The sequence below is a fragment of the Mustela nigripes genome, chromosome 1, assembly GCF_022355385.1.
Source record: "Mustela nigripes isolate SB6536 chromosome 1, MUSNIG.SB6536, whole genome shotgun sequence".
Taxonomy (NCBI): Eukaryota; Metazoa; Chordata; class Mammalia; order Carnivora; family Mustelidae; genus Mustela; species Mustela nigripes.
In genome coordinates, this window is record NC_081557.1 from 199604894 (window position 1) to 199629003 (window position 24110).

The 24110-nt window shown below is 37.6% G+C and overlaps 1 protein-coding gene across 2 annotated transcripts in view; it reads right to left on the reverse strand.

Annotated features, from left to right (window-relative positions):
* CLGN (calmegin) overlaps positions 1-23792 on the reverse strand; it is a 59124-nt gene extending 35332 nt beyond the window's left edge. Inside the window, exons 1-5 of one of the 2 annotated variants that reach the window (XM_059395549.1) lie at positions 23676-23792; positions 6656-6741; positions 4164-4237; positions 3441-3499; positions 376-517 (exon numbers count right to left, since the gene is read on the reverse strand). In XM_059395549.1, coding sequence (XP_059251532.1) covers positions 376-517; positions 3441-3499; positions 4164-4237; positions 6656-6736 — 356 coding nt within the window. In that variant the 5' untranslated portion in view covers positions 6737-6741; positions 23676-23792. Of the gene's footprint in view, positions 1-375; positions 518-3440; positions 3500-4163; positions 4238-6655; positions 6809-23675 lie in introns of both variants that reach the window. The other variant, XM_059395548.1, reaches the window with a different exon arrangement.
* Between the last annotated feature and the right edge of the window lie 318 nt (positions 23793-24110).

A 24110-nucleotide genomic window follows, 5' to 3' on the forward strand; every position in this document is an offset into this window, starting at 1 on the left:
TTAAATCTTATAACTGGTTTAACAGCGACGTTTATGGTTCCATTCTGAATACACTGATGTTAATATCCTCAGAGCAAGGAATTTTAAGAAAGGAGTTAAAATAAAAATGGTGATTTCAGTATGTATTCTATACTCTATGGTGGCAGAATTTTTTATATTACTATATATATATAGTTTTTAAGTCAACCTGGCTTTCCCTCAAAACCTCAGAGTATCTGTGTGTATAAATGCATTATGTATTTAAGTAAGTGAAACTAAAAAGGAAATCTGATTTTTATGCCCATTTTATACCCATTATAGCTATACTCAGAAGCCAAATCATACAAAACTAACACAAATCTCAGAAAAAGTACTGAAAACCGTAGTAAAACTTACTGAACGATCAAGGGTTTATCAGCAAAAATGAAGGGTTTTGCTAATACAGCAGCTATTGCATGATGCTTTGCTCTAGATTTCAGTACCAGACCTCTGTCACCAGGCACTCGGTTCTCTTTCAATTCTTCTATTTCCCATCTTCCTAAAATATAAAGCAAAGCAATTAAACTAAAATCTCAAACACTGACTTACAGATTATTTACCAGCAGTGACCCATAAGATTTTTTCAAAAAGGCTGATTTGGGAAAAATAAAACAAAATTTTAAATCAATGCACAGAAATCAGTTGTACTTCTATACACAAGCCATGAGACAGAAGAGAGAGAAATTAAAAGAGTCGATCCCATTTACAACTCCACTCAAAACCACAGGATACCTGGGAATAAACCTAACCAAAGATACAACAGCTCTGTGCTCAGAAAACTAGAGAACACCCATGAAAGAAACTGAGGAAGACACAAAGAAATGGAAAAACATTCCATGCTCATGGGCTGGAAGAACAAATACTATGAAAATGTCTATGCTACCTAAAGCAATCTATACATTCAAAGCAATTCCTGTCTAAATACCATCAAATTTTTCACAGAGCTGGGACAAAGAATCCTAAAATTTTTATGGAACCACAAAAGACCCAGAATAACCAAAGGAATGTTAAAAAAGAAAACCAAAGTTGGTGGCATCACGATTCCAGGCTTCAAGCTTTATTACAAAGCTGTAATCAAGATAGTATGGTACAGGCACAAAAACAGACACACAGATCAATAGAATGGAATAGAGAACCCAGAAATGGACCCTCAACTCTACAGTCAATGAATATTGGACAAAACAAGAAAGAATATCCAATGGAATACAAGACAGTCTCTTCAACAAATGGTGTTGGGAAACTTGGACAGCCACATGCAGAAGAATGAAATTGGGCCATTTCCTTACACCACACATGAAAATAGACTCAAAATGGATGAGGCCTAAATGTGAGACAGGAATCCATTAAAATCCTAGAGGAGAACACAAGTTCTATGACCTCAGCCACAGCAACTTCTTGCTAGACACGTCTCCAAAGGCAAGGGAAACAAAGGCAAAAATGAACTACTGGGGGACTTCATCAAGATAAAATCTTTGGCATGGCAAAGCAAACAGTCGACAAAACCAAAGACAACTGACAGAATGGGAGAAGATATTTGCAAATGACATATCACATAAAGGGCTAGTATCCAAAACCTATAAAGAACTTGTCAAACTCAACACCTAAAGAATAAATCATCCAATCAAGAAATGGGCAGAAGACATGAATAGACATTTCACCCAAGAAGACATCCAAATGGCCAATAGACAAGGAAAAAAAGCCCCATATCACTCGGCATCAGGGAAATACAAATCCAAATCACAATGAGATGCCACCTCACACCAGTCAGAATAGCTAAAATTAACAAGCCAAGAAGTGACAGATGTTGGTGAAGACGGGGAGAAAGGGGAACCTTTTACACTGTTGGTGGGAATGCAAGCTGGTGTAGCCACTGTGGAAAACGGTATGGAGGTTCCTTAAAACGTTGAAAATAGCTACCCTGTGAGCCAGCAATTGCACTAGTGGGTATTTACCCTATAGATAAACAAATGTAGTGATCTTAAGGGGCATGTGCACCCCAATGTTTATAGCCCCAATGTCCTCAATAGCCAAACTATGGAAAAAGCCTAGATGTCCACCAACAGGTGAATGGATAAAGAAAATGTATATATATATATATATATACACACACACAATGGACTTCTACTCAGCCACCAAAAAAATAACAAACTAGAGGGTATTATGTTAAGCAAAAGAAGTCTATCAGAGAAAGGCAACTTTATGAACTCACTCATGTAGAATTGAAGAAACAAGGCAGAGGATCATAGGGGAAGAGGAAAAAATGAAACAAGACAAAACTGGAGAGGGAGACAAACTGTAAGAGACTCCTAATCATCAGAAACAAACTGAGGGTTGCTGGAGGGGTTGGGGTGGAGGGATGGGATAACTGGCTGAAGGATACTGGGGAGGGTCTGTGTTGTAATAAGCACTGGGTATTATATAAGACTGATGAATCATAGACCCGTACCCATGAAACAAATAATACTATGCATTAGTTAACTGAATTTAAATTTAAGAAAAACATTGATTTGGGAAAATAAAACAAAATTTTAAAATAAGAAATAATATCTGCAACTGTATGCATGCCTGCTCTTTTTTTCTCCTATCCAAGAATGCTTTCATTTTCTCAGCTAAAATTATACTTCTCTGACTTTTCATCAATGAAATTACATGATGCATGGATATATCAACACTGTATTTTTAAAATGAGATATTTTAAAATTACATGAGATAAAGAGCATCCTTAACACAAATAAACAGTTTGCATCAGTCAATTTATTTTTATTTTTCATTATTTTTTTCAAAGATTTTATTTACTTATTTGACAGAGATCACAGGTAGGCAGGGAGGCAGGCAAAGAGAGGAAGGGAAGCATGCTCCCCGCTGAGCAGAGAGCCCAGTGTGGGGCTTGATCCCAGGACCCTGGGATCAGGGCCTAAGCTGAAGGCAGAGGCTTTAACCCACTGAGCCACCCATGCACCCCCAGTCAATTTACTTTTAAATATATGGTACTCATCAGCTACTTTCCTTACTTTGTAAAAGTTACTGTGGGGATTTAGGGGCTCCTGGCTGGCTGAGTTGGGAGAGCATGTGACTTTTGATCTTGGGGTCATAAGTTTGAGGCCCACATTAGGTATAGAAATTACTTAAATAAAACTTAAAAATAATAAAAAATAAAATTTAAAAAGTTATCATGGGAATTTAAATTTTATTTTGAAAACTATATGCCTAACGAACATAAATTAAAATCACCCTTCTCAGGTTAGGCCAATTAGCCCTCAGAAATATTAATAAAAGGAGACAAAAGACTGAACATTCTTTTGTGAAGCATGATGGGGCCCCAGACCCCATACACCTTATCTACATTTAATAGAACTATAATCTGTAAAGCTAGAGAACTCGGGTCATTCTGATTTTATTGAATATTTAAATAAGTATTTTACCATCATATATAGAAATCTCCGCATCTGTATCATCTTTCTTTGCTTTTGATAAGACCCACCTGTAAACAAAGATAAAAGCAAATACGTATCATTAAAGCTAAAAACCATCAATTTATAGACATAATGCATATTAGAAATAAAACAAAAGATCATCCAACAGTCACTTCTCATTAAAAAATAAATGCTTAGAGGTTAAATAAAGATGTCTATAAAGAATCCTGCAAGGTTAGAGTTAACTCATACTTGGAATCCACAATTTACTAGTTGTATGATCGTATATAAGATATACTAAGCCTCAGTTTCCTCACCTGTAAAAAGGAGATAAAGATAGTACTTACCTACCTACTTGGGACAGTATCTGGTATATAATAATCAATAAATAGTAACTTTTTTTTAACCAATATTTAGGATGGAACAGTAATTTGAATTTGTTATCTGAAATTAGATTAATAACATCTATCTTTACAGACAAAGAAATGTTGTAAAATTTTACTTTCTATTCTTTATTTGTATTATTTTCTTTGTGTAAATGAGTAACCCTTCAAGTTAAACATTTCTATCGATAACAAAAATGTGTTATGGTACCGGTTACACTGCCAAACAAAGTACTTAAAACATTTCTTTATAGTTTTGTAGTAGAGGTAATTTTCATAGATCAATAACCAGTAACTTCAAAAATGCCTAATTAAATCAAAGAAAACATTCTCTTGAATGAATACTCACCCAGCCAACCTTCCACTATCAAAAGTTTCTGTAAAATATACTTCTCCTTTAGGTTGAGGTGTCTTATATTTAATCTAGAAAATAGATTTTTTAAAATCTAGGTTATTCATCTTTGCAAATATTTTAATTAAATAATCTCACTAGTTAAGGACCTGATATGTAATGCACATATAAATAAAATAAATAAAAGGTGACATGGCCTCAAAACTTTGTATCCTAGTAAGATACAAGAGAGTATCAGAGATACAATGCCAGAAAAAAAAATACTGTATAAGTGCAGACAGAGAATATACTGATTCCTTCTATCACAGGAGGGATGGGAAAAAATTCTATTAGAGAAGGCCTCATGATAGAGCTGACATGGCCTTGAAAGGATCTTAACAGGTGACAATATTTGGGAACACAAATCATTAGTAACAGAGGAAATACCATGATCCAACGTGTATAAGATGAAAAACTTAGCGAGCATATAGACTAGTTTAAAATTAACTCTTAAATTCCACTGTTACATGATAGAGGATGAGGATACCTTTTGGAGAGATCAGGAACCCAGAGCAGAAAAAGACTCAATAGAGAAAGCACTGCAAAGCAATTATCTGCAAAGCAGTTTCAAGAGCCCTATAAGAGTTAGCGGTTGCAATGATGGTAATGATATTGGTGGTGGGAATACGGTGGTTCCTTTAATTCTCGTAAGACTTCTATGAGCAAAGTACTATTATTGCACCCAAGTTACATCCACTGTCACACAGTTAGATAGTTAGGGGACATCACAGGAGCTCAGGCTGCCTGCCTCCAAGCTCATACACTTAACTGCTGTGCTATACAGAACATACCAACAAAACAATTTAAAAGATTAACTCACTGACAAATTATAAAGAGATAATTTGAACTGATGAAGAATGAATAAGTTCGCCTAAAGTAACAGATCAATTTGGGTCCTTTCTGAATCAAACTCTGTGATTCTATCTCTATGAGATTTCTTTTCTCAACCTTCAGGGAAAAGGATGCAGAAGGACCTTTTCTATTCACTGTCCCTACCCCAACCTGAGAGTACATTTCCCGTCTAGTTAACAGGGTAGAAATCAATAATCAAACATAATTCCACGTAATTACTGAAGGGTCAAGATTCTAAATACCCAAGTTTTGTATCAACATGGACGGGACTGGAGGAGATTACGCTGAGTGAAAGAAGTCAAGCAGAGAGAGTCAATTATCCTATGGTTTCGCTTATTTGTGGAGTATCAGGAATAGCACAGAGGACATGGGGAGATGGAATGGAAAAAGGAGTTGGGGGAAATCGGAGGGGGAGACGAACCATGAGAGACTGTGGTCTCTGAAAAACAAACAGGGTTTTGGAGGGGAGGGGAGTGGGAGGTTGGGCGAGCCAGGTGGTGGGTATTAAGGAGGGCACGTATTGCATGGAGCACTGGGTGTGGCGTATAAACAATGAATTCTGAAACACTGAAAAGAAATTTAAAAAATAAATTAAAAATTAAAAAAAAAATAACACTTCCTCTCATTTTTTACAAACGTCACCAAAGGCAGTGAAAGTGGTATGTATCTCCCAATTTCTTTGAAGTATTAACCTTCCAATGACCCTTGTAGGAGCTGCACCTAAGTCAACCAGCAGCTCTCTGATTACTTACTTTCTGCAGACCACATAAACTAGGTTGTGAAAGAAACGTCCTTGTGGAGTTTACAATCTAACAAGAGAAAGAATGTTCACAGCTAAATAACACTTTCATTTGCAAGCAGAAAACTCTCCAAGTAAGTGAGGCAGAGAAGTCTGTAACAGCTAAATGCTATCTATGGTCCTTGGCCCTTTACGCAGTTGCTAGCACAACAGAATTGATCCATTCTTACCATCAACAAGATTTCTGAAAAATTCTCCGAGGTCCCAATCTTATCTGTGAATGGTCCTCACTGTACAAGTTCTTCTGGACTGTCAGAATGTGCAAGAATCTCTGCAGGGTTCTTCAGACTCGAGTTAGTCACCACCTCAAACCACATCTTAACCAGGCTGAGCCAAGACACAGGTGCCTACCTCATGATCACTCCCCCTTCTGATTCCTTCTCTTAGTTAGCATTTCCTTTCCTCAGAGAAATAAGTAAAACTACTTGCTTTACTTCTAGGAGAACTGCAAATTATGATACCTTATGTCCTTTCTGAAGAGGGCTGGCTGTGTCAGAAGTGAGATTGGAAACCTTTCAGATAGAAATCCATCAGTCCTCTTCAGCAGTCACAAATTCCTATTCTGACAGTAAAAACCTTCCCCATATTTACATTGTAATAAAACTGAGCTAGGAACAATGCATAAATTTCTGTAATACATGGGCACTTTAAAACACAGCAAGAAATTTGGGGGAAAAAAACAGCGTTTTCTATTCATTTACAAAATGAATACTGTCAGAACTGAAATGAATCTTTAGGGTTCATGCTCCTCTGTATCCTGTAAAGAGAAAACTTACAACTCAGTTCACAATAACCTTACCTCTGAGGAGAGTTCACCTTCATTAACATCAATCTCTTCTGAGTTTTCATCAAAATCTTCCATCTCAACACCATCATCCATAAATTCTGCATTAATTGAGATGAACATTAGTGCCAGACATGGCCAAAAGCTTTGGAAATGCATACCGATTACCTGTGAAGTTAAAAGTTATCAGTGAAAATAAAAGTTGTGAAAAATAAGTACACTTACAAAGAAATAATTTCTCTTTAATACCACCTTTATTCTAAGATGGCTTTTAAAACAAATCATTGGCAAAATTATGTATATTACACTTTGAACAAATAAAAACACAAACGTCAAATACCCACAGGACACAGATTCTAGAGCTACCCACCTGCCTCTATTAACAAAGAGCCAAGCAACACCTGGATGGCTCAGTCGGTCAAGGTCAAGCGGCTGACTATAGGTTTTGGCTCAGGTCATGATCTCAGGATCCTGAGATCCAGCCCCACCCAGCGCTCTGCTCAGCAAGGAATCTACTTGCCCCACTCTCTCTCTCCCTCCCTTCCTGGCCCTCCTCTGCACACACACTCTCTCTCTCAAATAAATAAAATCTTTAAAAAAAAAAAAAAAGGCGGGGACCCCTTTAAAAGAAAGAAATAAGGCTCATGATTCTTAAATGTTTATTTTTTAATTACAATGTTGCTTAAGTATATATAAACATACAACCGGAGTTTCACAATTATGAAACCAAAGTACATCTACATATAAACACCAAAAAAAAAGCCTAAAGAAAAATAATTTTATCACAATTTAATATGACAGTCTTTTCATGAATCAAATCACAGCTGAAAGAACAATCAGAACAGCAATCAGGTTGACTAAGTTGGATTAACATTCTTTTACATTTATCATAATACTTTGATGACAGAATAATCTCACCATGTCTCCATTTAAATACTGCTAAGTGTCCATTCCTTATTACAGCATTAGAAACCAAACAGAATTTACCTGACTCTTGGCAGAAATATATAATTTATGTCTTGCTCTGTTCCCATTAACATGTTAAAATTCAAGTTTTATTTTTTGGTGCCAATGGCCTTTCAAACGGAAAGTAAATTTGGACACTGAAAGAATGTGGCAGGCCTTGGTTATGTGGTGTGCGAGTGATCCAGATGACGCACAATACAGCTCTATTATTATTTTTTTTTTCAGTTACCATCAACATGACAATTTTTTTAAAAAAGTAAATTCTTGGGGCGCCTGGGTGGCTCAGTGGGTTAAAGCCTCTGCCTTCAGCTCAGGTCATGAACCCAGGGTCCTGGAATCGAGCCCCGCATTGGGCTCTCTGCTCCTCGGAGAGCATGTTTCCTCCTCTCTCTCTGCCTGCCTCTCTGCCTACTTGAGATCTCTGTCAAATAAATAAATAAAATCTTAAAAAAAAAAAAGTAAATTCTTAGAGAAAACTCTTACATCTTCCAGAAAATATCAATAGCTGGGTCTGCTTAAGAAACACTAGATTTATGAGATAAGCAATTTATATCCACCAGAATGGCTATAATAAAAAAGAGACATTAACAAGTGCTGGGAGGAGGTAGAGAAATTGTTATCTTTATGCTGGCAGGAAGGTAAAATGATGCAAGTTTTGTTAGCTCAGATGGCAGTTCTTCAAGTTAAAAATAGAACTACTCTATGACCTACCAATTCCACCAGTAGGTATCTGCCCCAAAATTTAAATATAGATGTTTTAAGAAACAATTTTCGTAATAACCAAAAAGTAGAAACAACCCACATGTCCATCAACTAATGGTTGAACAAAATGTGAGCTATCTAAACAGTAAAATATTATTTACCCATAAAACCGAATGGAGTACCGATATAAGATAGATGAATCTCAAAAAACATGCTGAGTGAGAGAGGCCAGGGATAAAACACCACATGTTGCATGATCCCATTGAAAAGATAGAGGCAAATCCATAGAAATAGAAAATAGATTTAGTGAGTGCCTAGGGAAAGGAGTGGGAAGAAAGGGTTAAGGGGTAATGAAGATTTCCTAAAACTGAATATGGTAATGTTATATAACTCTGTAAATGTATTAAAACCCATTCGCTTCCACACATTAAACAAGTGGACCTGAAGGTGTACAATGTATTAATAAAGTTGTTTTTAGAAAAGAAATGGTCAGATTATAAAAAGCTTTCTTCCACATAGTTAGCCCAAACGATTAGAACTCTTTTTTTTTTTTTTTTTTTAAATCTCCAATGTCAAAACCCCCATCCACCCACCCACCCACCTCCCCTCTGGTAACCATCAGTTTGTTCTCTATAGTTAAGAATTTGCTACTTGGTTTGTTTTTCTCTTTTTTCCCTTTGTTCTTTTGTTTTGTTTCTTAAATGCCACATAGGAGTGAGATCATATGGTATTTATGCTTCTCTTGACTTATTTTGCTCAGCATAATACTCCCTAGTTCTGTGTTGTTGCAAATAGCAAGATTTCATTCTTTTTTTATGGCTAATATTCTGGGGGGGGGTGTGCGCCTACCAATATATACCACAACTTTATCCATTCATCCATCAATGGACACTTGGGATGGCTTCCATGGTTTAGCTATTGTAAATAACGCCACAATAAACATAGGGGCACATACAGCCCTCAAATTAGTGTTCTTGTAGTTTGGGGTATATACCCAGTAATGCAATTCCAGGATCATAGGGCAATCTATTTTAATTTTTTGAAGAGCCTCCACACTGTTTTCTACAATGACTGCACCAATTTGCATTCCCATCAATAGTGCCAAGAGGGTTTTTTTACTCCACCATCTTTGTCAACATTTATTGCTTCTTATGTTTTGATGTTAGCCATTCTGACTAGTATGAGGTGATATTGTTGTTTTGATTTGCATTTCCTTGATGATGAGTTATATTGAGCATCTTTTTCTGTGTCTGTTGGTCATCTGCATGTATTCTTTGGAGAAATGTATGTTCAAGTCTTTTGCCCATTTTTAACTGGATTATTTTGGTTTTGGGTGTTGAGTTGTATCAGTTCTTTATATATTTTGGATACTAACCCTTTATCAGGTATGCCAATTGCAAATATCTTCTCCCATTCATTAGGTTTCCTATTAGTTTGATTGATTCTTTCCTTCACTGTGCAGAAACCTTTTATTTTGATGTAGTCCCAACAGTTTATTTTTGCTTTTATTTCCCTTGCCTCAGGAGACAAAAATGTTGCTATAGCTGATGTCAGAGAGATTAATGACTGTGCTAACTTCAAGAATTTTTATTGTTTCAGGGCTCACATTTAGGTCTTTAATCCATTTTGAGTTTGTTTTTGTGTATGGTGTAAGAAAGTGGTCCAGTTTCATTCCCTTGCATGTGGCTATACAGTTTTCCCAATACCACTTGTTGAAAAGACTTTTTTCCCATTGTATATTCATTCCTCCTTTGTTGAAGGTTACTTGATCACATAATTGCAGGTTTTCTGTTCTATCCCGTTGTTCTGTGTATCTATTTTTATGCCAATACCATACTGTTTTAATCACTACCACTTTGTAATATCACTTGAAGTCTAGAATTGTGATGCCTCCATTTTTTTTTTTCCCCTAAGACTGCTTTAACTATTAGAGGTCTTTTCTGATTCCCCACAGGTTTTAGGATTGTTTTTGTTCTAGTTCTATGAAAATTGTTGTTGGTATTTCAATAGGGATTGTGTAAATGTGTAGACTGCTTTAAGTAGAATAGACATTTTAACAATATTTGTTCTTCCAATCCATGAGCATGGAAATGTTTTTCCATTCCTTTGTGTCGTCTTGAATTTCTTTCATCAGTGTTTTATAGTTTTCAAAATAGAGGTCTTTCACCTCTTTGGTTAAGTTTATCCCTAGATATTTTGTTGTTTTGGGTACAATTGTAAATGGGAGTGTTTTCTTAGTTTCACTTTCTGCTGCTTCATTATTAGTATATAGGAACGCAACAGATTTCTGTTGTCCTGCAACTTAAATGAATTCATTTATCAGTTCTTGTACTTTTTGGGTGGAGTCTTTAGTGTTTTCTATATATAATATTATCTCATCTGCAAATAGTGAGTTTTACTTCTTCTTACCAATTTGGACCTTTTATTTCTTTATGTCATCTAATTGCTGTGGCTAGGACTTCCAGTATTCTGTTGAATACAAGTGGTAAAAGTAGATATCCTTGCTTTGTTCCTGACCTTAGGAGGAAAGCTCTGTTTTTCACCATTGAGTATTGTGTTGGTTGTTGGTTTTCATTTAAGGCCTTTATTATTTTGTTCCTTTCTAGACCTACTTTGCAGAGGTTTTGTTTTTTTTTTTTCTTTTTTACTAGGAATAAATGTTGTACTTCTTCAGATGTTTTTTCTACATATATTGAAAGGGTCATATGGTTTTTATCTTTTAATAATGTGACATAACATGTTGATTGTTTTATGAATATTAAACCATCTTGCATCCTGGAAATAAATCTCACTTGATTGAGGTATATGATTTTTTTAAACATACTGTTGGATTCAGTTTGCTAATATTTTGTTGAGGATTTTTGCATCTATATTCATGAGAGATATTGGCCTATAATTCTCTTTTTTTGTGATGTTTTTATCCGTTTTTGGCATCAGGATGATACTGGCTTCACAGAATGAATTTGGAAGTTTTCCTTCCTGTTGTATTTTGTGGAATAGTTTTAGAAGAATGGGTATTAATTTTTTCTTTTTTAAAAAAATACTTTATTTATTTATTTGATAGAGATCACAAGTAGGCAGAGAGGCAGGCAGAGAAAGAGGAGGAAGCAGGCTCCCAGCTGAGCAGAGAGCCCAATGTGGGAGTCGATCCCAGGATCCTGGGATCATGACCTGAGCTGAAGGCAGAGGCTCCAACCCACTGAGCCACCCAGGCGCCCCTTAATTCTTTTTTCAATGTTCGGCAGAATTTGCCTGTGAAGCTGTCTGGTCTTATACTTTTGTTTGTTCAGAGTTTTTTGATTACTGATTCAATGTCATTGCTGGTAATTGGTCTGTTCAAATTTTCTATTTCTTCCTGCTTTAATTTTGGTAGGTTACACATTTCTAGGAATTTATCCATTTCCTTTAAGATGTCCAGGTGGTTTGCTTACAGACTTTTATAATATTCTGTTACAATTATTTGCATCAGTTGTTTTCTCTCCTCTTTCATTGGTAATTTTGTTTATTTAGGTCCTTTCTCTCTCTCTCTCTCTCTTTTTTTTTTTTTTTGTTAAGTCTTGCTAGAGGCTTATCAATTTTGTTGATCTTTTCAAAGAACCAGCTCCTGGTTTCACTGATCTGTGATTAGACCCTTCCTAATGAAATCAAAACTTTATATGAATATATCAAGTTAAATCAGTAAATCAAGTTAGCCTTGGTTTCTTCTGTGGGACACTGACTATAACACTGAGGTTTACTTTGAAAAATGCATTTTTTAAAAATCAACTGATCTGCCATAATTGGAATATTCTATATTATAAAGTATGTTAATACCACCATTTTTATGGACAAAGACAACACAAAAATTGATGTATGCTGTTATTTGTTAGGAGAGTTTGAGCTCCCTGAATCATAAAAAAGAGGTGTAAGTGAGATAGAAAGTAAATTTAAAGAGATCAATTTGACTCAATAACCATAGGTAGGTTTATTTAAAATTTTTTTTTACTATTGGCACAGGAATGAGTGCATTTGCAAATTGCTTATGAATTGTTAATAATTCTAAAAGCTTCAGTTCTCAAGTTTTAAAACTCTCTCATGATTTCCATAATGTAGTAAAGTGTTTTGCTTGACTCACTATCAATAACATTTAAGTAAAACAGAAATGCATAAAACAATAGCAGTAATAACGATACCACTTCTGGCCCATACCTTCTTCAAAATGAACACAGACTTTAGTTTCTTAATAATTAATTTGTTGAAAAAATTTATTCTAAGTGCTTTGTTTGACTTCTGGTGTATGGGGCTGCTGGGAAAGTTTAGGGAACACCAAGCAGGCAGTACTCTGCTGAAACCCTATTCTTACTTCATCCAGAACAATCCCATTCTGTTTTCTATATTACAGTTCTTCCTAACTTTCCTTCAGAAATAGTTAACAGAGCTTTAGGAAAAAAGTTTAGAAAATCTTTTATCTTAAAAGTCTGAATATTGTCTCTAAGGCTCTATGACTATAATCATGCATTTGCATAAAGGGATAAGCTAAATTAATCTCTGCAGCCCAGGACATGAGTAAGAAGGCATTACTACTTCAAGTCTACAAATTGAAAACAGATTTAAAAACTTGGTCAAAGTCACATGGGTTGAAAACATGAAACAAGATCAAAATCTAGAACTGTATATCAATATACCATGCTACCTTTTAATCTTACCCCACTGCATTATCATATACTTTTTGATAGAGCAACAGAAATTACAAAAATGGTAATGGCACATACTTTGAACCTCTTGGAAATTTCTCAGATTTAGGTTATTAGTATTAAGCTAGGAAGATATTTACCCAGAAATGACCATATTACCTTACTACAAAAATGAAATACTTAAAAATAAAGTGCTGTTGGTCACAAACCACTCTACAGGCAATACAGTTCTACAGATAGTAGTCTCCATTTAAAAATGATGTAGTTCAAGGTCATTGCTGCTATTTATTACTTTTAAATGAGAACCAGAAATACAGACCTAATAGTTTCTGCTTAATTCCTGAGTGCTCTATAATTATTCAGTGATGGACAAGCTGACAACTAAGAATTAAATCATGAAGGTCATAGTATTACTTGGAAGTTATCACACTATAGTGCCAATATGTCATTAAGCTCCAAACAAAATTGTGAGGTTTGTCACTTTATTATTTCTTAAAGGAGGTGGTAAAATATGGCCAGGTCTGTATTGTTGCATCGAGAGGCTGACAATGAGGTGAAACTACAAAACACAAGCAACTAATTTGTATAGTTAAAGTTACCATTTAAAACAATTTTAATCATTCAATTCAGTATTGCTAAGTACATTTACACTGTTGCGTAAAGAATCTCCAGAATTCTTTTCATCTTGTAAAACTAAAATCTATACCATTAAACAACAACTCTTTAATTTTTCCTCTCTCAAGCCCCTGACAACCATCCTTCTTTTATTAGCTCTAACATGTTTTTCTGGCAGAGCTTTTAGGTTTTATCTACATATAATATCATGTTATCTATGAAGAAGTTTTATTTCTTCCTTTTCAATTTTATTTCTTTTTCTTGCCTAATTGCTCCTGCTAGGACTTCCAATACTATGTTGAACAGAAGTGACAAAAAACCCAGGAATACTTGTTTTTTCCTAGTTCTTAGAGAAAAAGTTTTCAGCCTTTCATCACTGAGTATGGTGTTAGCTCTTGGCTTTTCATATATGACCTTTATTATATTGAGGTTGTTTCTTTGTATTCACAGCTTGTTGTGTCTTTATCATAAATCTGTGTTGAATCTTGTCAAATGTTACTGCTGCATCAACTGAGATAATCACAGCTTTTCCCCTCTATTTTGGAAATGTGTTATATTGCACTGATTGATTTTCATATGTTGAATCATCCTTGCATATGCCAGGAATAAATCCCACTTGTTCATGGTATAACCTTTTTTTTTTTTTTTTTTAAGATTTATTTATTAGGGAGAGAGAGAATGCAAGCAAGGGGAGGGACAGAGGAAGAGGTAGAGAGAGAATCTCAAGCAGACTCCCCACTGACCATGGAGCCCGACATAGGGCTCAATCTCACAACCCTGCAATGATGACCTGGACCGAAATCAAAAGGCAGACACTTAAGTGATTGAGGCACCCAGGTGCCCCACTGTATAATCTTTCTAATGTGCTTCTGTTTGCTAGTATTTTGTTAAGGATTTTTGCATCAATATTCAGTAAGGATATTGGTCTGTAGTTCTCTTGTAGTTTCTTTGCCTGGCTTTGGTATCAAGAAAACACCACCCTCACAGAATGAGTTTCAGAAAGTCTTCCTCTGTTTTAATTAATCAAAAGAACTAGAGGAAGATTGGTATTACTCTTTCTTTCAATGTTTGGTAGACTTTATTAGTTAAGCCATGCACTCTTGTGGGGTTTTTTTTTTTTCCCTGTGATCATACATAATTAAATGACCAACAATAAAAAAGATTATTTAAAAGGTGCCATGAATTTATAATTTCTTAAAAATCACACTTAAACAGTCAAGGCTTAACAAAGAAATCACAATCAGAATCACTGAACATAACTGAAATGAAAAAAACCAGATGAAGAAACTTGTGGGCCGCTGTTAACACAATACTTAAAAGTAATGGGTTAAGCAGTCAACTTGAGTAGCTAGAGGCAAATCAAAATAAAGAATACAATATCACTCTTGGGTTTTATTTGCTGGGAGATGTTTCATTACTGATTCACTCTTCTTACTAGTTCTAGGTCTGTTCGGATTTCCCGTTTCATCATGATTCAGTCTTAATAGATTGTATGTTCTAGGAATTCACCCATTTCATCTAGATTACCCAGTTGTTGGCATACAATTATCCGTAGTATTTTCTTACAGTCCTTTTTATATCTATAGAATCAGGTATAATGGTATAATGTACCCTCTTCCACTTTAGATTTTGGTTGAGTCTTCTTTTTCCTTTTTTCTTACTCAATGTAGCTAAAGGTTAGTTAATTTTGTTGATCTTTTTGAAAAACTAACTCCTGGTTTCAATGATTTTCTCTATTGTTTATCTACTCTCTATTCCATTTATCTCTCACTGAATCTTTATTATTTCCTTCCTTCTGCTAGCTTTGGTTTTTCTAGTTCCTTACGATACAAAGTTAAGTTGCAAATTTGAAATTTTAATTTTTTAATGTAAATGACAGCTATGTATATCCCTCTTAACAAGAATTATACTGTATCCCATTAAGTTTTGGTATGTTGCATTTCTGTTTTCATTTATCTCAAGATATTTTCTAATTTCCTTTTTGGCCTTTTGTCTGTTTAAGAGTGTTTCTTTATGTTCCACATATTTGTGGATTTTTCTGTTTTCCTTCTGCTACTGATTGCTCATTTTATTATATTATAATTGAAAAAAACACTTTGTATGATTTCAGTTTTTAGAAATGTATTAAGATTTGTTTTTTGGCCTAACATATGGTCTATCCTACAAAATATTCCATGTGCACTTAAGAAAAATAATGCATTTGAATCAATATTCATCAGTAATATTGTCTGTACTTTTCGTGTAGTGTCTGCCTGGCTTTGGTATCTGGGTAATAGGGCTCTCACAGAATGACTTTGAAAGTATTCCTGGCTCTTCAGTTTTTTGGATGAGCTGGAGGAAGATTGTTATTAATATTTATTTCAACTGACTGGTATTAATTTTTCTCTCTGTTGTTAGATGGAATGTTCTATACAATACATCCACTTGGCCCAATTGGTATATATTATTGTTCAAGTCTTCTGTTTCTTTATGATTTAAATAGTTGTCCTGGGGTGCCTGGGTGGCTTGGTCATTAAGCATCTGTCTGCTTTCAGCTCAGGTCATGATCCCAGGGTCCTGGGATCGAGCCCCACATTGGGCTCTTTGCTTGGCAGGAGGCCTGCTTTTCCCTCTCCCACTCCCCCTGCCTGTGTTCCCTCTCTTGCTGTCTCCTTCTGTCAAATAAATAAATAAAATCTTTTAAAAATAAGAAAAATAAATAATTGTTCTAAGTTATGCATGTTCAATGCAGCAAGCTTTCATTTATATGGTATAAGGTAGAACATTTAATGCTAATGCCACTCCCCCCCCCACTTCCCTGCTTACAATAAACAAGCTAGCATGTCCAGGATTCTAAGCTTTCTGTGCATTCCTTATTCTACACAGATTGCTGAAATCACCATATATGGTGATATTTCATCCGTGCCTCAGGAAGGAGGGAGGCAATTCAATGAAAGAAGTGCATCCATTTTCCTGCATCTTTGATCTCGTGTATTTTCTCTGCACTGCTTCTGGGCTGATTCAATAATAAATTAAAGTGTAGGTAACTTTAGCCAAGTATGAGATACCATTCTCTCTGACATCTGAAACAAAGGCCAAGCAGCCCAATCGATCTCAAAGAGTTTCACCAACATCACCTAAAAGCCCTCTTCAATCTCCACAGTGAGCCCGCAATCACAAATTATAAAGTGCAGCTCACTTACTGGTACTGAAGTAATGCTCACTCCCATATCAAAGGTGGCTGGAGCCCTAAAGGAAAGACAATTGCAGGATACCCAGTAATTGTTGTAAAGTGTGAGAAATATTGATGGCTGATCACCAAGCTTTTTTCTCTTTTTCCAGGGGACATGACTGGACTATATTTTCTTTGGAGTTAGGTGGGACCCAGCAAAGCCATACCACTATATGCCGGTATAGTCTGAGTCTGAAGGCCTGAGAGCCAGGAAAGTCACTGGTATAACTTTCAGTCTGAAAGCCAGCAGGCTCAAGACCCAAACACAGCCAATGTTTCAGCTCAAGTCCAAAGACAGGAAAAGATGGAAGTGCCAGCTCTGACAACCTGGCTAGAGGTATTTCCTCTTCTTCACTGGAAGGTCAGCCTTTCTGTTTAGTTTAGAATTTTAGCTGATCGGATGAAGGCTACCCACCCCGGGGAGGGCAATCTGCATTACTCAACCTATCATTCAAATGTTTGCCTCATCCCCAGACACCCTCACAGACACACCCAGAAGAATGTCTGAGTATCTGGGCACCTCGTGGTTTGGTCAAGCAGACACGTACAATTAACTGCCACAGCCACCCACTCCTTCAGAAGACCAGCAGCCAGAAACTGTGCTGGGTCTTTGGGATAGTTTTGTTTTCTGTGTATTTGAGCATTACCTTAACTAATACATACTTTTGACCAAGACCAGGTATTTTCTTCCTAAATCAGAAAAACCTAGAAACAATGAAAAGACCTCAAGCAATATAGCAAAAAGTAGAAAAAGAACCATAACAACAGAAATAATAATTGAAAATACAACTCTCTGGCAGTTCAGATACCAAAGTACTACAAAACAGCCCAAGGAGTCTGGCTCTGATTCTGCAAAGTGAGAAGCTACTGAAGTTCTGAGATTAATGAGAGGAACAGAGCTGAAATCCTGGATATAAGAATATTATTTGAATTATATACTAAGGTCATTTTCAAAATTATATTGATGTAAACTTTAGAATGATATATTTACTTATGTACTTAGGATTTATACTACCTCCGTAGAGTTCCAAAAGAATAGCTGAAGGCATCATGCAAAACACAACATAGACAAAAATATAAGCCTGCTGAGACGGGAACTCCTCATTTCTGTATTCACAGCACCCAAGAGGGCCAGCACATGATGCATAAGAAAAGATACACATTCACAGAATGAATGAATGAATGAACGAACAAATGAATGAATGAGTTCCTAAGTGAGAGGGGAAAAAAGGGAAAAAGATGTTATGAAGCAACCAGCTGGGAAGGGTTTGTTGTTGAGGCAACAGAACAGCAGGACATTTAGTGAAAGGGTTTCTATGCATTTAGAGGGAAGCTGGGAATAAAATGAGGGGGGTTCTTACTGTCCAAAAAAGTCTACAAGATCCTTTTTTTTTCTTTTTAATTTTTTTTTAAAGATTTTATTTATTTATTTGGCAGAGAGAGATCACAAGCAGGCAGAGAGGCAGGCAGAGAGAGAGGAGGAAGCAGGCTCCCTGCTGAGCAGACAGTCCAATGCGGGGCTCAATCCCAGGACCCTGAGATCATGACCTGTGCCAAAGGCAGCGGCTCAACCCACTGAGCCACCCAGGTGCCCCAGTCTACAAGATCCTTAAAGAAAAAAATGTTTTTTTAGAATTAACTGCTGGAAAAATTTATGGACTAAATTTTTACATAATAGATGTCTGTAACTACTGTTTTGAGAGAAAAATCGTTACGTAAATATTTAAGACACTGGCCCTCTAAGGTTTGTTAAAACATTGATAAAAGTAACATAATAAAACTTTTCTATAGAGAAGAGAGATAATGGTCTAGAAAGTTTGTATTTTATGATCTAATTTAGTATGGAGAAATTAATCATATTTTTTTAATTCTACACTATACCTATGAAGAAACATCTCTTTTTATGAGTTACTTGAGAATTTTGCTCCAGACAGACTGCATTTTAATAACCCAACTCATAATTTGCTAGAAAAGATAGTAAACAGAAAAATCAGATTAAAAGGTTTTGTGTTACCATATCACAAAAATAAAATGGAACAAATTCTCACCAAAATTAGAGGGCATTCTTGGAATTTTCCATGTAGCAAATCGAAAATTCATGTAGCACACAGAAAATTCACTTTGAAGGATCACGGGAGATCCAACATGGAGAGGCAGGAAACAGTGGCATCTTAGAAGGCAGCCTACTTCCAAAGATGATGCAAAACTCCATTTGAAATGCAGCTCTTTACTCATGAAAGAAACTAGCATGCTTCAGAACGAGCTGCACAACAGATCTGTTAATTTTGTGATGGCTGATGTGTCCAGAAATTCAGGGGAGGTCAGCCAGTTGATATTAACATTCATCATTCACAAGTTCATTTAACAAATATTTATGATTGCCAATTATGTGTCAGGAATTGTGTCAGTAATTAGCAAAATATATATAGCTCTTGATCTCAAAGAGCTTACAGTCTAAGATGGAAGGCCGACACTGAAAAATTAACCCAGGTATAATATGTAAACCACAATAAGTGACAGGAAAGTAAGTTCTAAAGTTGGTAGTTGGAGAACTGAATTTACATGGTAGGGGAAAGGTCAGAGGAAGCCTGCTTGAGAAAGTCACATTTAAAGTATGACGCAGGAGCGCGCAGGTGGTTCAGTCGGTTACCATCAGACTCCTGATTTTAGCTCAGGTCTTGATCTCAGGGTCCTGAGATTTGGCCAGCGGCCAGTCTGGATCCCCTGCTCGGTGTGGAGTTGGTTTGAGATTCTCTCTCTCTCCCTCTCCTTCTGCTCCTGCCCCCATGCTCTCTAAATACATAGATAAATAAATAAAATCTTTAAAAAAAAATTTTTTTTTAAAGGGGGCACCTGGGTGGCTTAGTCAGGATCCCAGGCCAGCCCCGCATCAGGTTCCTTGCTCAACAGGGAGTCTGCTTCTCCCTCTGCCTCTGCTGCTCCCCCTGCTTGTGCTCTCCCTCTCTCAAATAAATACATAAAATCTTTCAAAAAGTTTGGGGTTTTTTTGGTTTGGTTGTTTTTCTTTTTTTTTTTAATGAATCAAGTGTGATGCAAAGGAGAGAAAGGGGTGATTTCCCTAGGCAAGAACAAAGCAACCAGCATGTGATGAGGAACTGAAAGGGGAAGATTGGGGCAGGAAGAATGAGCAGTGCCGTCTCGAGTGCACACTATTTTCAAACATATTGATCCCAATCTTTGCAGCACTCTGTGGTGAAGGTATTGGCATCCGTTTATACACAAAGAAAGTGTGTTCTTACTCAAGAATACAGAGTGCTGCTAAACAGAGGGGGGAGACTCAAAGTTAGGTCAAGTTTTAGGTTATACATTCCTTTTATTAAGGCTTTAAGGTGAGAGGTTTAATTATTTAATTCTTACCAAATGGGATTAAAGTTCTAGGTCTATAAAATATAAGGTTAAATATTTTACATTCCATCCTTCAGACATACATTCCAGTTTCTGTAGGTTTTACATGTGAAAAGCCATATTTTTACGTGTATCCAAACTACGACTTATGTACATATGTATATAGACTTATGTACTATAACTACATATAGTTAGTTTAAATGGCTTTTAAAATCTCTCTAGCAAAGATTTTAAAGCAGTTTTAGGTAATATAAAAATACAATTACCAACAAGTTCATGGTAATACATTACTATGATCCTTTAAAATTTTACAGAGTGCTTACATAAATTTCAGGATATTTAAGAAAATAGCTGGCTTACTACTGGAACTATAACGATCACATATTGGATAACATAAATGTCTCTAGGTATCTCCTTTCCCTAACAAAAGCTAAAAAGAATGTTATTTTTAAAGATTTTATATATTCATTTGACAGAGAGAGAGAGAGAGAGATCACAAGTAGACAGAGAGGCAGGCAGAGAGAGAGGGGAAAGCAGGCTTCCTACTGAGCAGAGAGCCTGATTTGGGGCTCGATCCCAAAACCCTGAGATCATGACCTGAGCTGAAGGCAGAGGCTTAGGCCACTAAGCTACACAGATGCCGCTAGAAAAAATGTTCTTATTAATTGTTAATACTTCTAATGTCCTATGGTAGACAGAATACTGATCCCCTAAAGATATCTGCACCCCAATTTTTGGGTCTTGTGAATTTTACCTCACACAGCAAAAGGGGCTTTAAAGATGGAATTAAGGTCTCCACAGGCTGAAAACAGCCCCCAGCTGACAGTCAACAAGGAAACAGGAACCTCAGTCCTACAACCACAAGAAACTGAATTCTGCCACCAACCTGAATGAGCAAGGAAGCAGAATTTCCTCAGAGCTTCTAGTAAGGAAAGATACCCAGCTGACACACTAATGTTAGCTCAGTGAGACCTGTGTCAGACTTCTGATCTACTGAACTAGAGAAAATAAACTGGTATTGCTTTAAGATGCTATATTTGTAGTAATTTGCTATGGCAGCAATGGCAATAATACTTTTATCATTCCTGGGCTCCTTGATTACAGGTTCTTTGAAACTGTTACTACAAACGAAATCTTCATTGACAAGTACAATAACAATTTTCAGTTCTATTGACTACTGCTCCTCCTGACTGCCTCCTTCTTGGAATCATCTCCTCCCTTGGTTTTATTGTCACCATTTCTGATTCTTAACTCTCTTCCTTTTCTCAGCCTTGGACACAGGCATTTTCTCCAATCTTCTGTAAATGTTGCTATTCCTTAGGTTTCTGTCCCCAGGATCTCTTCTTACATGACATAAACTCTTGGCTTCTACCTATAAAAGATAGCCAAGGACTCCCAAATCTTATCCACAGCTCAAAAGTCACTCCGTAATTTCAAATCACTATCCCATCTTCAAGGATGTCCCAAAGTTTCTGCTAATTTGAACTTAGTCTTTCTTCCGAAACCTGCTTCTCTATCTATTGAATGTTCCTCCTCACTTAACTGTACCTCCAGTCAACTAAACCAGTCAAGTCACTTGGCCATTATCTTAAGACTATTCTTTCTCATGGATCCCCTATGTCACTGGTGGCTGAACACACTTGGGCATTTCTTAAATGTCTTGTTCTATCCCCAAGCCACAACCTGATTTAGGGATCTATCATTTCTGAAATAGATTAGCAAATTCCCACTTTGCCTCATCACTTTCAGTCTGGCCAATCTCTAAATCTTTCCTCCACCTTTTCTCCGGCATGAGTTTTCTAAAACCAGTCTTATCTTAATGTTTATAAAAATGTACAGCAGTTCTCAGCATAAAATCTGTCCTTTTAAGACTAATTTCTTTCGCTCCCTTCGACACTCAACCTATGTATGTAATACATTAATACTATTCTGTATGCTGTATCTTATAACTGAGGTGCCTTTCTGCTGATCATTTTCAGTGACTGATTGAGGACTCACCCAAAACTGGTACGTCTCAAAGGGAGAGTTTAAAAATCACTATTTTTAAAGTTTTTAGTTGTCCTGCCGCTTTTGGAAGAACTCAACTACAGAATGATATAATAGAAAATACACTGAACTTGGCACATTCACACCAAGCTCCTAGTTCTATTATTGAAAAGGCAAGAGGTTAAAACTGTCTGGAGCTTGTTGTTTTTCATTTGTCAACTGCAAGAGTCAAACTAGATGATTTAAAAGGTCCATTAAAATGGACAATTCTAGCTTTCTACTTAAGAGCACTAGAACTTACTAGGCACAGAAAAGCAGTAAAGCTAACTTATAACACTGTTCAGTTTCTAGACATCCATCAACATACTTATTCATATACAATAATTAACTATATCAACTAGATAATCTAGATTATCTTGCTCTAAGACTTTAGGGATAGGTCTAAATGGTATTGGAAGATTCAACCAACTAAACGTGAAGGCAGAAATGTAAAGTGAAAAGAGGCCAATTTACCATTACCAAGGGAAGGCTACCTAGAGTGATTAAAAAACCTAGAGTGATGTAAAAATTTTAAAGCAAGCGAAATCTTTTATGGCTTTTATGAATCAAAATTTCAAACTTTTTTCCTAATTTGAGACTCCTTCCCACGGCCACTTTCTCTCTCCCCCTTCTGTGCTTTGTTGCCACTTGCTTTTAAGTCCCAAGCAAATGTCTCTTTGTTGCTTGGGCGATGCTATAAATAAAATCAGCTAAAGCGTCTGATTGATCGTAAACAGGCTTTGGGCGATAATGAGTCTATAGTAATTAGGGCTTCACTGGATTCAACCCAACCCTCCCGCTCCTTCCCTGGTGGCGCACAACCAGGCTCCAGGCAGTGCATCTAGGGAGTGGCCAGGAATTACAACAGGTCCCCGCGCTAAGAGCGTTGGGTCTCTTCGCCTTTACAGAGGCAGAGATTGTAAACTGCGTCTTTTTTAGTTTTGCTCACGTTTTCGTGAAAACTAGCGGGTAGGGTGAGGGGCGCCCAGACACGCCCCCGCCTTCCGGACATCCCTCCTGAGCGCGCACCTGCGCTCGAGCTTGGAACCGGGCTGAAATAGTAACCGCTGGAATAACGGACTCGGCTCCCTGGGGCCGCTCTAGCCCCCCGGGTCAGGCCGGGATGGAGAAGGCACCCGTCTTCCCTGCGCCCCAGCCCCAGCCTCAGCGCAGCAGGTGGACGCAGCAGTTCGGGAGGACCCAACGACCCGGCGTGGCATCCACTTCTGCCGCTCGTGGCTGCCTCTCCTCCTCCAGAGGCCGGGAGAGCCCACCCAAGAACCTAGCTCGGGGCACCTCCAGCCCCGAACTCCACAGCCAGCGCCCGACCTGGCCGCAACCTGTTCAGCCTGGAGGGTAGCCAAAGAGAGGGGAGCGGCCCAGGAATCCCCGCCCTGGACGTAGAAGCAAGGACTCCCATTCCTCACCCTAGCCCGAGCAGAAAGAGCAGCAGGCAAGTGGCCCACTGCCCACGCACCTGTCTTGCGGGTCCGTTTTCGGCAGTGGCAGCTCAGATGTCCGAGTCGCTGCCACTTGGTCCCCGCGCTTCCCCAGACCAGTCCCGCCGGCGGCCGCCCAGCAGCGACTGCTAACCGCGCATGCGCGTGCGGCCGCAGGCTGGGAGGAGGCGGTGGCGGGAGGCGCGTGCACCGAGAGGCTCAACCGCCGCGGAGGGGCGCTGCTGGGCGAGGCTTGTGCTGAGCGGTCCAGCCAGCCCTAAGGGGCGTCTTCGGGCTCGCGCCAGCGCTGCCAGCCAGTCGTGGTATGGACCGGGCTCCTGGACTGGCATGGGACGCATTCCTCATTAGCCGGAAGGCTTTCTCCTCCCTAGGAGGGGCTGTCTTCTTTGCATTCAGAGGGGTTCTGCCTGCTATTGCACAGAAGCGGGTCCTGAGTTTTATATAAACCACGT